This window comes from Impatiens glandulifera, chromosome 1 (assembly GCF_907164915.1).
Source record: "Impatiens glandulifera chromosome 1, dImpGla2.1, whole genome shotgun sequence".
NCBI classification, from domain to species: Eukaryota; Viridiplantae; Streptophyta; class Magnoliopsida; order Ericales; family Balsaminaceae; genus Impatiens; species Impatiens glandulifera.
The window spans coordinates 145,218,060-145,235,854 of NC_061862.1; the positions used below are offsets into that span (position 1 = coordinate 145,218,060).

The window sequence follows — 17,795 nt, forward strand, 5'->3', positions numbered from 1 at the left end:
TATATATATATATATTATTAAAAAATTATAATTAATATATGTTAAAAAATATTAATTTTATTAAATATAAATATTACTTTTAAATTTAATAAAATTACTTACTATATATATTATTTTTCTATTATTTTTCTCTTACAAGTTAAACTAACTTTTTTATTCTTTTTAAATCATAATACATATGATTATGCCAAATATATATATATATATATATATATATATATATATATATATATATATATCATTACCGAGAATAAAAATTGGGATATTGACATATATCGGTATAAATCAATATTGAAAGATTAGAAAGCCTTCGATATTTATCGGTATAGGCGCTTTCGGTAAATGTTTTTAGGTGTTTACTAAAAGATTTGTAAATCTCTCGGTATGAGAAAAATACCGAAGGATATTATAAAATCTCTCGGTATTACCCCCGAGAGAAAATAAAGAGAGATAATAAATTATCTCTCGGTATTATCCTGAGAGAAAATAACAGGAGATAATAGATAATCTCTCGGTAATGTTCCAAGAGATAATAGATCATCTCTCGATAATGTCACGAGAAAAAATACCGAGAGATAATAGATCATCATTAGGTAATTCTCTCGTGTGAAATAACGAGAGATGATCTATTATCTCTCGGTATTATCCCTAAAAATGGTTCAAATAGGTCGTCTATTTTTTGCGTAACCAAACCTGTTATTAGTAAACCAAAACTTATACAATACCATTCATAAACAAAAATATCATTGTATTTCCAAAATTCTAAACCACCAAAGCGTTTACAAATGTTTTAAAAAAGAACTACAATGTACTAACTAGAGAGTAGAAACCTTGTCATTAGGAATGCAATTTATTGTTTATATTCCTCCATTTACGCATCCCTATCCGACTCCCTCTTTCGGATTTCCTCCATTAAAGACGTCATTTTTCTCATTTACGCCCGTAACTTTTTATTCTTCTCCATCAATAACTGATTAGTGGCTTGTTGTGAATTGTTGTCACTCCTTCAATCCCCTCAAAAGTGTGTAGGTCGCACACCAGATCCCATACCGATTATTATTCCATGTAGTTGGGGTCCGAACACTTTCACCGTTAAGTCGAAGTCGGAGATATTTGGTTCGTTGCTTCTTACTTCTTCCATCTCCACCAATACATTTTAAATTATTTTCATTTATATAAGTTATATAGTTTTATTAAAATTTCAATTAAAGTCATTTCACTTAAGATCTTCTCTTGTGGTCTAACGTTCGGGGTCGAGATGGGATTTTCTTTAGTATCTTTCAAGGTACGGGTCCTCTTAAAAAATTCAACGACAGTGGGTGTCCTTCATATTTTACTCGTCATATCTGGAAATTTCAATTTATTCATGTTCAAAACATTTATACCACTGTTTTTTTGCATTTCAAATAAAAAAATGAAGTTAGAACTAGTGTTATCATTTTTTATTTCAATTATGATGTCGTACCTTAAATTTATCAACGATGTAATGGTGTCTACACATGAACTCCCAATAGGATTGATTAGCCAGTACTGTTGCTTTGTCTCCGTGATGAACTTGGATGTAATCTTAGTTCAGATCATAGCGTCACATATCCCATATATGTTTAGCGTGTGTCAATCCAGTCGCTCGATGTTGATTAATATAACCATGTGTACTCTCGAACGGATCCTGAAAAATAAAACATCCAAATGTTATAAAATTCATTTGAATGTTAAATGTATAATTAATTTATTCACCGTTATAGCACGCCAAAGTTGATCCAATTGATTAGAACATAATGCCTTACACTTGAGCTAACGGTGCGGGACTCCGTATCCATCTCGCACCACCGTCCCCAAATGTATAGACCACCAATGTTTAGAATCGCCGATTGGCCTCTCATCTACATCTCTAAAACTCAGATAAATCATCGATCCCTAAGGCCTCTTCGATATGACAATATTCTTGTTCGTCCATCTTCTCTACATGGAGGAAGAACCTGCAAAAGTAGCAAGTTCAATATTATGTGTAAATCAATATAAGAAATAAATATGTGTAAAAATGTTTCATGCTGATACAGTATTGTCCTAAGTGGACTGGTTCTCGTGATCTTCATGATCCTCCTGATCCTCAGCCCCCGCAAACATACTCTCAATAAAATCTTCAACCTCATTCTCATTTGTACCACATGTCGGGTTAACACTAGCTAACGAGTTCACAACATACACTTTGTCCCTAGAAGAGTCTCCTCGGATCGTAAAGTCATCAGCCTGTGCAAGCAGGTTCTGGAATGACTTCTTTAATTTCTTTGGAGTTTTATGTAAACTCATCCAAGACTCCCCGCGACAATAGACCATCCTATAAACACATACCATTAATAAATTGGAGAAGAATTTAAGTAAAAACATTAATCTAATTAATCTTAACTTGATATTTGTAAACCGTGAATTTATTTTTGTCACAATCTTCCAATCGGGTCGTGATGTCATATTAGGAGCGTAGAATACTTGTTTTGTTTGACTCGTTAATATATATGGTTATTAACTTTGGGTTTTCAAAATCCGGCTTATATTTATACTTACGAAGCCATATTTATCCACATTCACTCCTCGTTTCCCAGAATGTGTATCAAACCACTTATACTTACAAAGGACAACTCGTCTGTAATAAAAGTATTGTACTTGGATTATGTTCATTAAAACTTCGTAGTATGACATAGTATTTGACCCATTGTACCCTTCAATAACCACTCTGAAGAAGGGAGGAAGGCGGGCACAAGAAGTAATCAGGAAAAGAAAGGGTTTCTGTGTTAATTATAAAGGTTTTTACCGAGAAATATATACACATATCTCTCGGTAATTACCTTAATTTGTTACCGAGAGATGTCCACAAATCTCTCGGTTTTACTAATTTTAAAAATGGAAACACCGAGAGATATGTGGACATCTCTCGATTTGACTTTATTACTATTACCGATAGATATACACAAATCTCTCGATTTTGACATATTATGCACAAATTTTAAAAAGGGAACACTGAGAGATATGTATATAACTCTCGATTTTGACCTTAATAGATTACTATTATCGAGAGATATACAAAAATATCTCGGTTTTGACCTTAGATTTTTTAATATTTCATATCTTTAAAACAATAAACACATTCATCTAGTTTTAAAATTAAACACAATCTTTCACATCCTTATAATCAAACTCTACACACATCCTAATTATTATCAAACATAAACATACATATACATACATTTCTTTATATAATATATTACATAATCATATACACATGTAAATTAAACACAATCTATATACTTAAAAACCAATACACACTTGATTGGCTTAAGAGTTTAGACAAGCTAATTAGAAAGTGAAACACCATTTAGACAAACTAATTAGAAAGTGAAGAAGAATGTCAATACCGAAAGATGTTTAAAACATCTTTCGGTATTGAAGGGTGATACCGAGAGAAGTAACCAATTCTCTTGGTATTTAAAGAGGTCGATACCAAGAGATATGTGTAAATCTCTCGGTATTACACTTCAATACTGAAAGATGTTTAAAACATCTTTCGGTATTGGTATTCTTTGTTTGTTTATTTAAATGGTGTTTTGCTTTCTTAGCTTGAACAAACACTAATTTAACACATTTCATATCATTAAAACATTACATAATCTCTACATATCTTTATAATCAAACTCTACACACATACTAATTATCATCAAACAAAAACATACATACATATACACTTCTTCATATAATCAAACACAATCATATATCTACACTTATAAAATTAAACACAATCCATATAATTATAAAATAACACACACTTGATGTGCTTAGAAGTTTTTTTTTTTGGGGGGGGGGAAACGACTTAGCGTCATTTCATTAAAAATTCCCAAAAACTGGAAAAAAACCACGAGTATAAGAGATCATTCTAGACAGGCCTAGAATGATTTTGAAGTCGTAACATTCTAAATAAAAGATAAAAAAAACTAAAAACGTAAATGAATTATCTGATTACAATGCTTTCAATTCTAGTGAGTTCAAAAAATGGTAAATTCCAGTTCTTGCAGATATTTCAGTTCTGCTCCGTGCTTGGAATTCTCCTTCACATTCTCGCGAGGACGCTGCAATCCGATACAATATCTTTCCATAACTCTTCAACGCTCTTGCGGGTTATGCCATATACCCTTGCATTCCGTTCTTGCCAAATGTTATACACCACTGTTCCAAACCGCACTTGAACACGCTTGTTGTAAATCTATTTCCCTTGGTTTTGAGTAGTGTTGTTTCTTTGATTTCATTCCATTCGCTCGGGAAACTAATCATCCCCATACTTTTATAGAATCTGTCCCAAAGCTCTAAAGCAATACAACAGCTCCCGAATAGGTGATCTATGGTTTCTTCATTTCCTCTGTATAGAAGACAGCTCGCATCTGGGATGCTCATATACTTGCTAATACGATCACGAGTGTTAAGTCTTTCTCAGAAGCAGAGTCATAGGATGAACTGGTGTTGAGGGATAATCTCCGTTGACCATATAAGAGGAATCTATTCTACTTTTTGCGCTTTTTCCTGAGTTACCTCCCATATTTTCTTCGATACCAACTTTTCATTCATGAATATTCGGTCTGTCGTGTAGTTGTATGTTACTTATATGATCAAGTATCCTCTGTCCTTTTGGATTTCTTCTTAGGAATGAGTCCCAATTCCCATCTTTAATGTCTCTAATTTTCGCTTTTGCGTAGTCCCTTCTAATACGAGTATATTGAAACTCCTCATTGTGGATGATAGGCTGGTTTTCGAACCAGGGGTCGTGCCAGAATAGAGTGCATTTCCCGTCCCTTAGCCGTATGTCATAAAGATCTGCATTATCGCTTCTTAGTTTAAGAATCTTTTTCAGAGATCAGCTCATAACTTCATGAATTTTACAGGTCCAGATGTTGGTTTCGTACTTCATAAACCTCGTATGCACCCATTTGATGCATAGTGACTCCTGATTTCACTCCAAAGCCCACAGATGCTTGAAGGTGAGAGCTTCGTTCCACTCGATACAGTTCTTCAAATTGATGCCTCCCTCGTCCTTCAGTTTGTAGAGAGCGGTTCATTTAACTTTCTTTCATCCTCTTCTGCTACTGTACTAGATAAAGTTCTTCATCAGCGTGTCGATCTCCTTCATTACCTTCTTTGGAATGACCATCTACTGCGCCTAGTAGCCAACTCTACCCATGACAACGGTTTTGATAAGTTCGATCCTCTCTGCATAATAAAGTTTTTTCGCTACCTAGCCAGATATCGTGTTTTTTACCTTTTCAATCAGTGGCTTGCAGTGTGAGATCTCAATCTGTTTCACGGTTAACAGAATTCCTAAGTACCTTACGGGAAAGTTGCCTTCCTTGATGCTCATGATGTTGAAGATGTCCTGCTTTGTTTTGTCCTTCACGCATCCATAAAATGCCACACTTTTGCTTTCATTAATAGTTAAACTTGTAACCTCATAAAAGAACGTTAGTACAGCCTTAATAGTTTTAATGGAATAAATGTCTAGGTGCGCTAGAATGAACAAATCGTCAATAAAGCGTAAATGGGTTACCTCTTCTATCTCATAGAATGGGTGAAAGATGTATGGACGATTCTTTCAGAACATCGCGAGTGCTTAAAAGTTTAGACAATCTAAGAAAGTGAAAAAAATATTTAGAAAAACAACCAAATAAGGCCAATACCGAAAGATGTTTTAAATATCTTTCGGCACTACCCATCAATACTGAAAGATGTTTTAAATATCTTTCGGTATTGGCCTTCTTTGGTTGTTTTTTCACTTTCTTAGCTTTAATTTAACTCATTTCATATCCTTAAAACATTAAACACATTCATCTAGTTTTAAAATTATACACAATCCTTACACATCTTATAATCAAACATTACACACATCTTAATTATCATCAAACACATACATATACACACTTCTTTATATAATCAAACACTATATTCATATATGCCGAGAGATGTTGACAAATCCCTCGGTAATGACCTTATCTACAGATTTTTGGGGAAGAGCCAATACCGAAATATTTATATACATCTTTCGGTATTTGGCCTCTTCCAACACTTAGAATTATTTTCGTGTATTTATGTAAGAGTCAATACTAAAATATTTATATACATCTTTCGGTATTTGACCTCTTTCAACACTTAAAATTATTTTCGCGTTTTTAGGAAGTGGCCAATACTGAAAGATGTATATAAATCTTTCGGTACTTCCTATTCCAACACTTAAAATTATTTTCGTATTTTTTGGAATAGGTTAATACCAAAAGATGTATATAAATCTTTCGGTACTTCCTATTCCAACACTTAGAATTATTTTTGCATTTTGGGAAAGAGGCCAATACCGAAAGAATTATATACATCTTTCAGTAAAAAAATATCAACGAAAATTTTAGAAACCTTTCGAGATAATTTTTTATGAACGGAAGGTTTCTTCCTGTCTGGACTTTTACCGATTTATTGGTAAAGATCACATTTTCGCTACTATATATATATATATATTAACAAATTATAATTTAATATACCATTTAAAAAATATTAATATTACTTTTAAATTTAATAAAATTATTCATATATATAGAAGGTTGTATTATTTTTTTCATTATATGTAAGACAAATTTCTTGTTCATTGTATTGATTCTAATTCATTTATTATTTTTGAAAGATTATTTTTAAACATTATAAAATAAAATATATATATATATATATATTTATAAATTAAAATTAATATATCAGTTTCAAAAGTATTAATATTTATTTTAATTATTTTTTATTTAATATGTTAAATTTATACTTTAATATATTGAATTTATTAACTAATATAAATAATATATAAGAATATAATAGGCTTATGTATTTTTTAAATATTATCGATCTAATTAAAATATTGAATATTTAAGCCTTTAAAATTGTATTCAGTATAATTATTTAGATTTTTATTTTCAATTTTATTAAATACAGTCTTAGTCATTTACTTAATTATATTTATTAATTAAAGTTATATTTTTATGCATATTAAATAATTTTATTTATTTAAAAAAAAAATTAACTTTTTAGAATATGGGAAATAAAGAATATAATATTTTGATAATTAAACATTACAATTTAATTTTAATATTTGTTTTTATATTATAGTGAATATTAAAAAAATATAGTAAAAAATTAAAATGTATTGAATAAATTTACCGTCACATACTTACATTTTATTTACTCCGATACATAATTATCATTTTACTACAGTAGATATATGTGTCGGTAAATCTCTTTACCGGCACATAATTGAATCTTACCGGCACAAATTTATGTGACGATATATACCTATGCTGACTCTTTTTACTAACAATAATTTATATGCTGGTAATATTTTATGTGACACATATATTCACCGGAAAATTTTATTTTTTGTGTCAGTAAAAAATTATTTTGTTATAGTATATCTTTATCTTTGATTTGCATACCATAAGAGCCTCATGACAAAAAGACAATTTTCAATCTCTTTAAGAGTTTATCCATTTATAATTGATAGAGGAAGTTTGGAACAACTTTGAACTTTGTTAACTTTCTAGAAGATTGACACATAATCTAAAAATGGAATAATCGAAAATCTAGAAACTAACATGTTTGTTGATAATGTTCTCAAGAGTTATCTTTGGAGATACAGTATACTAAATCTGGTGGGAAAGAAATTTAAAAATCATCAATATTCTTACAAGGTCAATGTTTAAAACCCGGATTTCTGAACCAATTGAATATCAGTTTGAGATTAGGTCAATTGATTATTATTTACTCAATGTCCTATCCTATTTAAGCTTCACAATCCTTTCACAAAAGATTTTATGTTATACTTCTCCAATTATTCTCATACTAACATTTTAATGATTATACCAAAAAAAATGATGAGATAATGTAACCAATTGGGCGACCCAGCTGATCAATGTGAAATTCTAAGACAAACAATCAAGTTGCCTTTAACAACATATTCAGTTCACATGCAATGATTATTAAACAAAGACTACAACAATTGTCTTAGTTTTGTTTCATCAATACATATATACAACATAGGATTAACATCAATAAAGGAAATCCCCATTCATTCATCCATTCATTCCATTTCATCAAGAACTGCTCCTTTTCTCACCAGCATCGCGGTATGCCCATTGCGGTGTAGCCTCTATTCGTTGCATCGCCTTCACCCCCAAAGGATTGCCTTTGCTCTGTTTCAGCACAAAACGATCATTATTAACACGACGACATCTAAATATAGATTAAAGACAATTCAATATTATCTTACCATTAAGCATGTTCCCTCGTATACGTTGCATACAGGATAATCGCTAGGACAACAACTGTAATGATCGTCGCAACACGTGGCACCTTCAAGCGGGCAACAACCCCACGCGTAACAATACTTTCCATATTCATACACACAACAACAAGTGGTGCTAGCAGGACAGGAATAATAGCTATCGCAAACACTTGCAGGCTTAATCGGCGAAGGAGGCGATGGCCCGGGATTGGGTGGATTTTGACCAGCCTTTATCGGATAAGATGCCTCCATCGCGATACCACATTTCCCCGATGTAACATGAGGAACATTTCGTTCCATCCTTATGTAACCGTTCTCTCCCCATGATTTCCCCCACGAGTTCCTCACAATCCAATAGTCTTTCCCATTTTCTGACCCGTATCCAACCGCTGCCACCCCGTGGTCTAGCGATGTACCGCATTTTCCAGTGAATATACCCTTTAGTTAAGAAAGAAACAACAATTAAACTCCAATTTAAAGCGTTTTAAGTGAGAATCAAGTTTTGTACCGATTCATATAACTGAAATGCCCGTCCACCGGCTTCAATAGCGACGCTAATAGGTTGATTGGCGACAGCTTTCAGAAGGGCGTTCTCGTCGTTAATAGGAACATCTTCGTAGTCATCAATGGTGACGACTTTTGCGTTTTTCTGTCATAAATGATAAAACCCACAAATATCAAGAAACAGAGAGATTGATTATCGTTTTACTTTGTTGAATACTAGAATTAAATTACTGACTCTGTAAGTATCACATGTTCCATCAATTCCCAAATATGGGTAATCTTGTTCAGTATCGATTCCGCCATTATTGATGATAAATTCAAAAGCATAATCCATCAATCCTCCATTGCATCCTGCATTGTAGAATGTATCACAGTCTACAAGTTCTTGCTCAGATAGAGAAAGTAATTCCCCTGTAACAATCTTATTGATTCCTTCAACAGCAGCAATCGTTGAGAAAGCCCAACAGCTCCCTACCCAAAACAAAACAGAACATTTCATTTTCAAATAAACCTTCATTTCTGTATTCATGAAGAACATGGTCAAACAAACAAACATACCGCAGCTTCCTTGGTCTTTGATTTCAGGAACAGCGCCTTCCTTTCTCCAATCGACGGATTCCGGCAAGCTATCACCGACTTTTGGAAGGTAACGATCGCTGCTCCTCAGGGAAGAGAGACGCCGGTGGTTTTCAAACCGACCACCTAAGTACATAGATCGGTATTCCTCGTTGGTCAGATCAGCGAACCGGGTAAGACCGAGCTTGTATGTATGGTTGTCGGCGTTGTGGTCATTTATGAAGTGAAGATTGTCTTTGAAGATCTGGAATCTTCTCTCTTTTTCGCCGATGGCATTGTAGAATTTTTTGTTCTTGATGAGCCAAGCTTCATAGACGGCTGTCACATCGTCATCAGTAAATTGAGTGGCGATTGTTGATGAGAGTATGAAGAGGAGGGAGAATAAGACGAGGATTAGGGAAAGATTGGGCAGAGATAAACCCATTTTTCTGTTTCTCTCTCTACTGGTTTTTGAGTGACTGATATAGAGAGAGAGATTGATGAAAAGAGTGGTTGAGAGGAAGAATGGTGGACAGGGAAAAAGGTGGAACTTTTATATCCAGAAAATGGACAATGGGTTTCTTAACATGATGAACTACTTTATTATTGGATTTATTTAAAAACATATATAATACAAGTGTAAACTAAATTATTATATATTTCAAATGTTTAAATATTTTAAAAAATAAAAACCTCACATACAATTCACTAAGACAAATTAGAGTTGTTTAAATTCATTACAAAAATAGTGTTCACAGTGTTATTAAACACGTCCAAAAGACAATTACAACAAAATTAACTATTTAATTGACATGACTAAAAAACGTACACAAATAATTTTCATAAACATAACAAAAAAATTTAATATGAACCATATTTGAAATTTTTAAGAAAATTAATGAGTTTCACTGTCTTTCTCCGCTAATTTTCAGAAAAAATGTATCATTTCGTTATAATAATAGCGTTGTGAAATAAATGTATCGTCGAACGACCAATTGTTCCTTTCGAGCTAAATAATTCATCAAAAAATAATCGAGAAAAAACTTATTTACTCAATCCAACAGAATATGTGTTTTTTATATATTTTAAATTTTATTTTTATAATTAATTAAATTAATAGAAATTTTTTATCTTTATTATTACAATACTTTCTCAAATTTATTTAATAAATTTAAAATTTATAGATTATTTAAATAGAATTTTATAAGTATTATTATGTTTTATTAGGAAACATAATTTCATTATAACTATAATAATTATGAGAATATATTTAAATAAATATAATAATTTAATTTTAGTTTTTAAAAATTATGTGAAGGTGATTAATATTTATTTTAACTTCAGAGGTTTAACTATCCAATTTAAAAGCTTTGAAAATTGTAATAATTAATTCAATAATACAAAAAGTAGAATAACCAATATTCATCACATATTAAAATAATACAAATCCTTCACTATAATCAAACAAAGGGACATAGTTTTTCATCATTTTTTGCTATTCTATTCAATAAAATAATTGAGGAATCTTTGACCTGTTTTGTGATTATTGAAAGAACAAAAGAGTTCTTGTTTTCTATCCAATGTTGATTGTGTTGCTATTAATAAATTTAAAAAAATAATAATAATAATATTAAAAAGATCCACCAATAAATTAATATTTCATTTTAAGATTGTGGTGAAAGAATGGCCACCGCACCAATATCAGAAATTCCAGATCCAAGAGCTTGGGATTGGAGAGGAAGAGGTCACTTGTAATTCCATAACTTAAGGAGCTTCACCACAAAGTTTATTTACAATTTTTTATTTTTATTTATTTGTTTAATTAGACATCATGATAATATGATATTTTTTAAATTGTAATTTTTTATAAAAATTTATTTAGAGGCTTTATAAAAAACAAAATAGAGGATAGAGTTGAAAGCTAAGTTGATGAGAATGAATACAAATCAGCCACGTTTTGTAATTATTTACCAAGAATTCCAACCACCCATTTAGACAATAAAACTTTTATTTTTATTTTGAATTAAATATATTTTTTTAATTTAGCCTTTATAATAATAAAGTAATCGTGAATCACAACCAGTACTGACTAATTTTTTAGCTGTTGGAGACTAGCTAAATTTATTAAAAAGGTGTCAATTTTAAGTCTAAACATGTTTCGATTTTAGTAATATTAATGAAGTTATTTGGAAAATAATATTTTATTATAATTATAATCACTGTTAAAAATTAATAAAATAAAATTTTAAATTATCTATTGAATTTTGACTTTTCAGAATTCAGATCAATACAAACTTGAAGATGTTTCAAATTTGATGGGTCCCAGCACATAAAAAAATATCTCTTATCATTTTCAAGTTTTTCTCACTTACTCTTCTTTCTTTTTTCAAGACTTATGTACACATTAATCTATTTAATTATTTTTATTACAGATTGAAATAAATATCATAATTAATATATGGAAGGGCATCTACCAGATCATTGCAGATTTGACATTTGTGGGTTCTATTTCATTTGGCCTCATCTTCATCAATGTTTTATTAACGGAATTTCTCTCCACCACAACCCACAAAAGTTTATTTTTACTTTAATAAAATTTCATTTTATTAAAAAGTCCATTATAATAAATAAGAAATTACTTACAAAATAAATAATAAAATAATGAAAATTATGTCACCCTGATAGATAAAAAAAAAAACTGTATAAATCCCAAAGGAGAATTACTGTCACCTTCTTAATTGTGCTAATAATACTGTATAAAAGAAAAAAGTACATAAACTGAAAAAGAATAAAAAAAACAAACATGAACCGAGCAAACCAACAAAATTGTATCATTTTGACTTTAAATTGATAAATTATTATATTTTTGTTTAGGTTAATGTGTGTAAGAAAATTATTGTAATTGAGATTCATTTTTAATTTATATTATTCTATTTGAAATTTTGTTTAAATTGTAATCAATTTTGCAATGAAATTAAATAATTTTAAATTACAATTGATTTTTCACACGGATTAGGTTGGCTTAGTAGTTTGTTAACAACATGTAGCCTTTCAATAATTAATATGACATTGTAGTGTGAAGATTTATAACTCGATGTGTGGTCATAGTTGGTTCAAGTCTTAAAGCTCCGACATTTACAAAAAAAAAAATTATGTATTTGGCTGTAGTTAAAACTTTCATTTAAAAAGCTTGTAAAAATGAAATCAATGTTAAGAAAAAAATATTTAATCTAAACATACCATTAAAAAATTATAGAGATATATTGGTAAAATATAATAAAGAACACAAGATATAACGAGGTTCGGCCAACAAATGCCTACATCATCGGATAATCGTTCATTCTATATATTTTCCATTGAATAATGGTCCAAGTTACCCTAGGTTACGCAATGTCTATGTTTATAGGAGTACATAAAAAATCATAATGATTAAATTAATTCTCCTAAACTCAATAAAGACTAAAACTCATTACAATATATAAACTCTAATAAAATATGAGTGAAAACTCAATAATCTCCACATTTGGCGAATACCGCGCTTATTGAGATGTGTTGAATAAGTTACAAATTCAACAATCTTCACCTTAACGAATTTCACATCCCTTAAGAAATACACGAGTCTTATCTATCGATATATAAGTGGGTTCAACACTTCAATCTTCACATCTGCTCGAGTCATTAATGAGATAACTTTTTGTACCTCAACTTCCACTCAAAAGCCCTTAAAAGAATAACAATATCCACCATCATGTATATCGTTCCATCAAAAGGTTATGAACCACACATCAATCTTCATTGCTCGAGTCATTCACATGATAAATTATTATACCTCCACTTTCACTCAAAAGCTCTTAAAAGATAAAATCATAGAGTTCATAACATCGAGTAAATTTGGGTAACCACGATATTTCAACGAAGAGAGACATTCAACAACTCTTCCCTATCTTTGTTCATACCAGTTGACATATGCGGAAACTAGAATTAATAATTCTTTATTTTGTCAAAATATTTTTTACACTTATGTGTCACGAACCGAGTGTTATTTTTCAAGTCCAACAATTGACTGAAACCAAAATACCGATTAAACCCAAGACGAACTTTTGTCGTCTACTTTTTCAAAATTAGATATCTATTGAAAGTTAAGAAGATCCAAGACGAACGTTTATCATCTACTTCATAACAAATAAATTAGGTTATCTCGACAACTCTTTTCTCAAGCTCAAGATCTGACAAAGTATTTATCACTCATTTTGCCTTAAACATTGCACACTCAACCAACTTAAACCTCATACATCTCTTTGCACAAATCAACTTGCATTGTACTAGTTTTTTAATCTAAAATGACTAGTAATTCAATAATATATTTTCAAGATTCACTAACTATCTTCAATTATTTTCACCATGCTTCAAATGATCATTTATAGTTTCTCTGAAAGAGGATGCAAATATCCTTCATATATTAATTGACCGAGCATCTCATCTAGCCCCTTTTTTATTAATAGGAATCTCATTCAAGGTCTCAATCCTCTCCTCATTAAGATGACAAATAATCATTTCATTCATTTAAAATATGATCCACAATTCATAGACAATTAATATAGAACAAAAAAGTAACAAATCATCACCTTAAAATTAATCGAGTCTCCCATCTAGCCACTTTTTCTTGACTATAAATCTCACTCAATGTCTTATTTATCTTCTCACATTATAAGATAATGCAATGATTTCTTCTTGGTTTGTTTGAGTTTTCTTAAGATGTCTCCACCTCAACTTATAAGTGTCTTTAACTAGTCTTATCTTGTTGATCGTTTATTCATATTGTGTGTTAACTAGAATGGTATCAATCCTTAATCACCCGTCAACTCAATGCAATCTTGCAATTTTGGCCCGAATGATTGTCATATCAACACGTCGACAATATTTTCATTTATAAACACCTTTGTGATAACAACTTTCCATAGTCGATCATGTTTTTTCAAGTGTAAAGCACACAATTTTACCACCGTCTTCATCTTGATTAACTCTTCCAATAGGATAGAAAAACATGTTTAAAAATATATCAAAATACGTATATATATGATTGGTCAGTCGGTTAAACTTTCAATTTTTATTATCTAAATCGCCAACCTAACCAGTCAATGTCAGTACAAGAAATTATGAACTGGTCAAAACTCGATTCGATCGGTTTATAATTATTTTGATCGGTTTTTCATTAGTTCAGTTATTTTGGGTTTGCATACATACTATTTCCAATCTCTATTTACCAAGATTTGAGAGAAATTGATCGACTACTTCAACCGAATAAACTATATCAGGCTGAATACAAACCATGACGTACATCAAACTACTAACAACAGACGAATAAGGAACTTTACTCATTTACTCTTTTTCACTTTTAGGATATTTTTCAGAAGTTAGTTTGAAGTAACCCACAAGTGGAGAACAAAGTGTTTTGCCCTTACTCATGTTCAATGAGAATCCAGAGCCAGATTTCAACGGGTGCTTCAAAATTTATCAAGTATAATTTTTTTTACTATACAATACTTATATCAAAAATAAAAATATAATTAAGAATGATAATAATAAAGATACAAAATCACGCCGATACTAATAAAATATTTATCCTTTTACAATTCAACTTCTACTAGACGTACAAACAAATGGAGACAATTGAGTTCTTCTGGTGTTCATTTGTTGAAAATGTTATAAAATTTGTTCATTTTCAATTGTGGCAAAAATTTCCTTTTCGATGTATACAACAAAACTGTCGTTCATCCACTCATCATCCATTCTATTACTTAAATCAGTCTTGATAATTTTTATCGTAAAAAAGACTCTTTCAACTGAAGCAGTCGTAACATGTAAAACTAATGCTAACTCAATCAACTGATATACCAATGTAAAAACTCTATATTTTCTAGTTTCAACCATCTTCTTAGCAAGAGTTTCCAAATCTTGAATCATAGCAAATTCATTTTGTACATTTTGAATGTAAGTCTGAAGCTGGTTCTCAAGTACTATACGGTCATTTAACGGAAAAATCCTTCAGATAAAGTTCAGCAAAGTAGAGTATCTTACCAATACCAAATTGAGAAAATGAGTCATTTGGATCTAAACAAACAATGCAAGTAAGTACCTCCGTAGTTGATTCCGAAAAACGATTGTTCATCTCTTGAATCATTGTATCAAGAACCTATTATTATAAAAAAAAATGAATAAAAAATGCTATTAGAAAAAATATAAGAAATAAAAAATTTCCTATACACTATATAGGATAGTACATATTTTCTTGCAGTAAAATGAAATTACAAATTAATACAACAATTTTAATGATAAAGTTGAAAATCAAAATGTAGAATATTAAGGGTATCTATCACAAAAACATACTTTAAGGGTATATTTCAAAATCAGTCAATACTTTTAGGGAATTAGCCCCAAAAAAACATTTGTAAATCATACATAGAGGAGTGCTCCCCAATATCAAAATAAACTAGACAAAACACATTATTAAAAAAGATGGAGTGAGAGCGGCTCAAACTCTCGACCTCAGAATTACTCGTAAAAGCACACTAGCCAACTGCACCACCACCACATTTTACAACTTTTCATTTCTAATTATATATATAAAGAAAAATATATAATTCATAATTAATTTGTATAAACTATACTCAAACTTTTCACAAAAGTTAGGGGTGCTTAAGCCCCTTCTTGTATGTACCCCTGGATCCTGCACTCCTTATGTTGAATCTCAATGTAGTCTTTTTGAGATAATCACATCTTTCCATCCTTTTTATCACGAGAAATATTCCTATAGAGTATATTTTTTGGTTTGTGAATTTTTAGTTTATATTTTTTTCATTCTAAATATTTTTTTTATTAATGTAAATAAAAAAACAATGTAGTTCTATTAATTTAACCTAAAATCAAAATCTTTTATTTTCTTTAACTTAATAAAGATCTGTAAAGAGTAAAGGATTAACTTCCTTATTTCATTGAATGAACCTGGCGGCCCAAATAACACAATCAATTCCTTATAATTAAATTTGATATATTTGTTTATTTGATGCAGCAGACGTCTGATAATTGATCACTTCAAATAATTCAATCTTGATTATATTTAAGTCATGACTACTTTGTAAACGTTCATAATTTAATTTATTTAAATGGTTAAGACTGAATATGTTTATTTGCTAAAATTATTATTACATTTTATTATGTAATTATGGTATATTTGTAATTACAAGTGTTGAGAAAAGATCTAATCTAAAACTCGATAAAAGAAGATATAAAGATAACGTGGTAAAGAATAATAAAAAACACAAGATATAACGAGGTTCGGCCAACAATGTCTACATCCTCGGGGAGTCGTCCATTCTATTGATATTTCATGGAATAATGGTCTAAGTAACCCTAGGTTATAATGTCTTTATTTATAGAAGTATATCAAAAGCCGAAAGACTAAACTACTACTCCTAAGCCCAATAAAGGCTTAAAGCCTAATTATAATATATAAACTCTAATTAAATATGAGCCCAAAAACCCAACAATCTCCACCTTGGGCGAATACCGCGCTTATTGAGATGTGATGAATAAATTACAAGTTCAACAATCTCCACCTCGACAAATTTCACGTCCCTTAGGAAATACACGAGTCGTATTCATCAATCTTCACATTCACTTCCACTCAAGAGCCCTTAGAAGAAGAATAATCTCTACCATTACGTATATCGCGCCATCAAAAAGTTATGAGTCACACATCAATCTTCACTACTCGTGTCATTCACGAGATAAATCATTATACCTCCACTTCTGCTCAAAAGTCCCTTAGAAGATAAAATCATAGAGTTTATAATACCAAGTAATTTTGGCAACTACGCTACTTCAGCGACTAGAGACATTCAACAACTCTTCCCAATCTTTGTTCATACCCGTTGCCATATGCAGAAACTAGAATTAATAATTCTTTATTATGTCAAAACAATTTTTACCTTTGTTTTCCACAAACTGAGTGTCTTATTTTTAAGTCCAACAATCGACTGAAACCAAAATACCGAATAAACCCAAGACGAACTTTCATCATCTACTTTTTTAGAATCGGATATCTATCGAATACTGAGGACACCCAAAACGAACTTACATCGTCTACTTCCTCAAAATAAGAAATTGATCGAAAGCGAAAAGACCCAAGACGAACTTTTATCATCTACTTCATAACAAATAAATTAGGCTATCACGACATCTTTTTTCTCTAGCTCAAGATTTGACCAAGTATTTGTCACCCATCTTGCCTTGAACGTTGCATACTAAACCAACTTGAACCTCATACTTCTCTTTGACCAAATTAGCTTGCAAACTGCTAGTTTCTTAAATCTAAAAATTCCTAGCAATCTAA

The 17,795-nt window shown here is 30.6% G+C and overlaps 1 protein-coding gene across 1 annotated transcript; it reads right to left on the reverse strand.

The window, feature by feature from the left end:
- Positions 1-7,945: 7,945 nt before the first annotated feature.
- LOC124920019 (low-temperature-induced cysteine proteinase-like) lies at positions 7,946-9,937 on the reverse strand. Its single transcript, XM_047460407.1, has 5 exons — positions 9,407-9,937; positions 9,084-9,319; positions 8,853-8,993; positions 8,330-8,782; positions 7,946-8,252 (listed from the first exon to the last, which is right to left on the reverse strand). Exons 1-5 carry the CDS (start codon positions 9,846-9,848, stop codon positions 8,154-8,156), a joined length of 1,371 nt encoding a protein of 456 aa, XP_047316363.1. The 5' UTR covers positions 9,849-9,937; the 3' UTR covers positions 7,946-8,153.
- Positions 9,938-17,795: the final 7,858 nt, after the last annotated feature.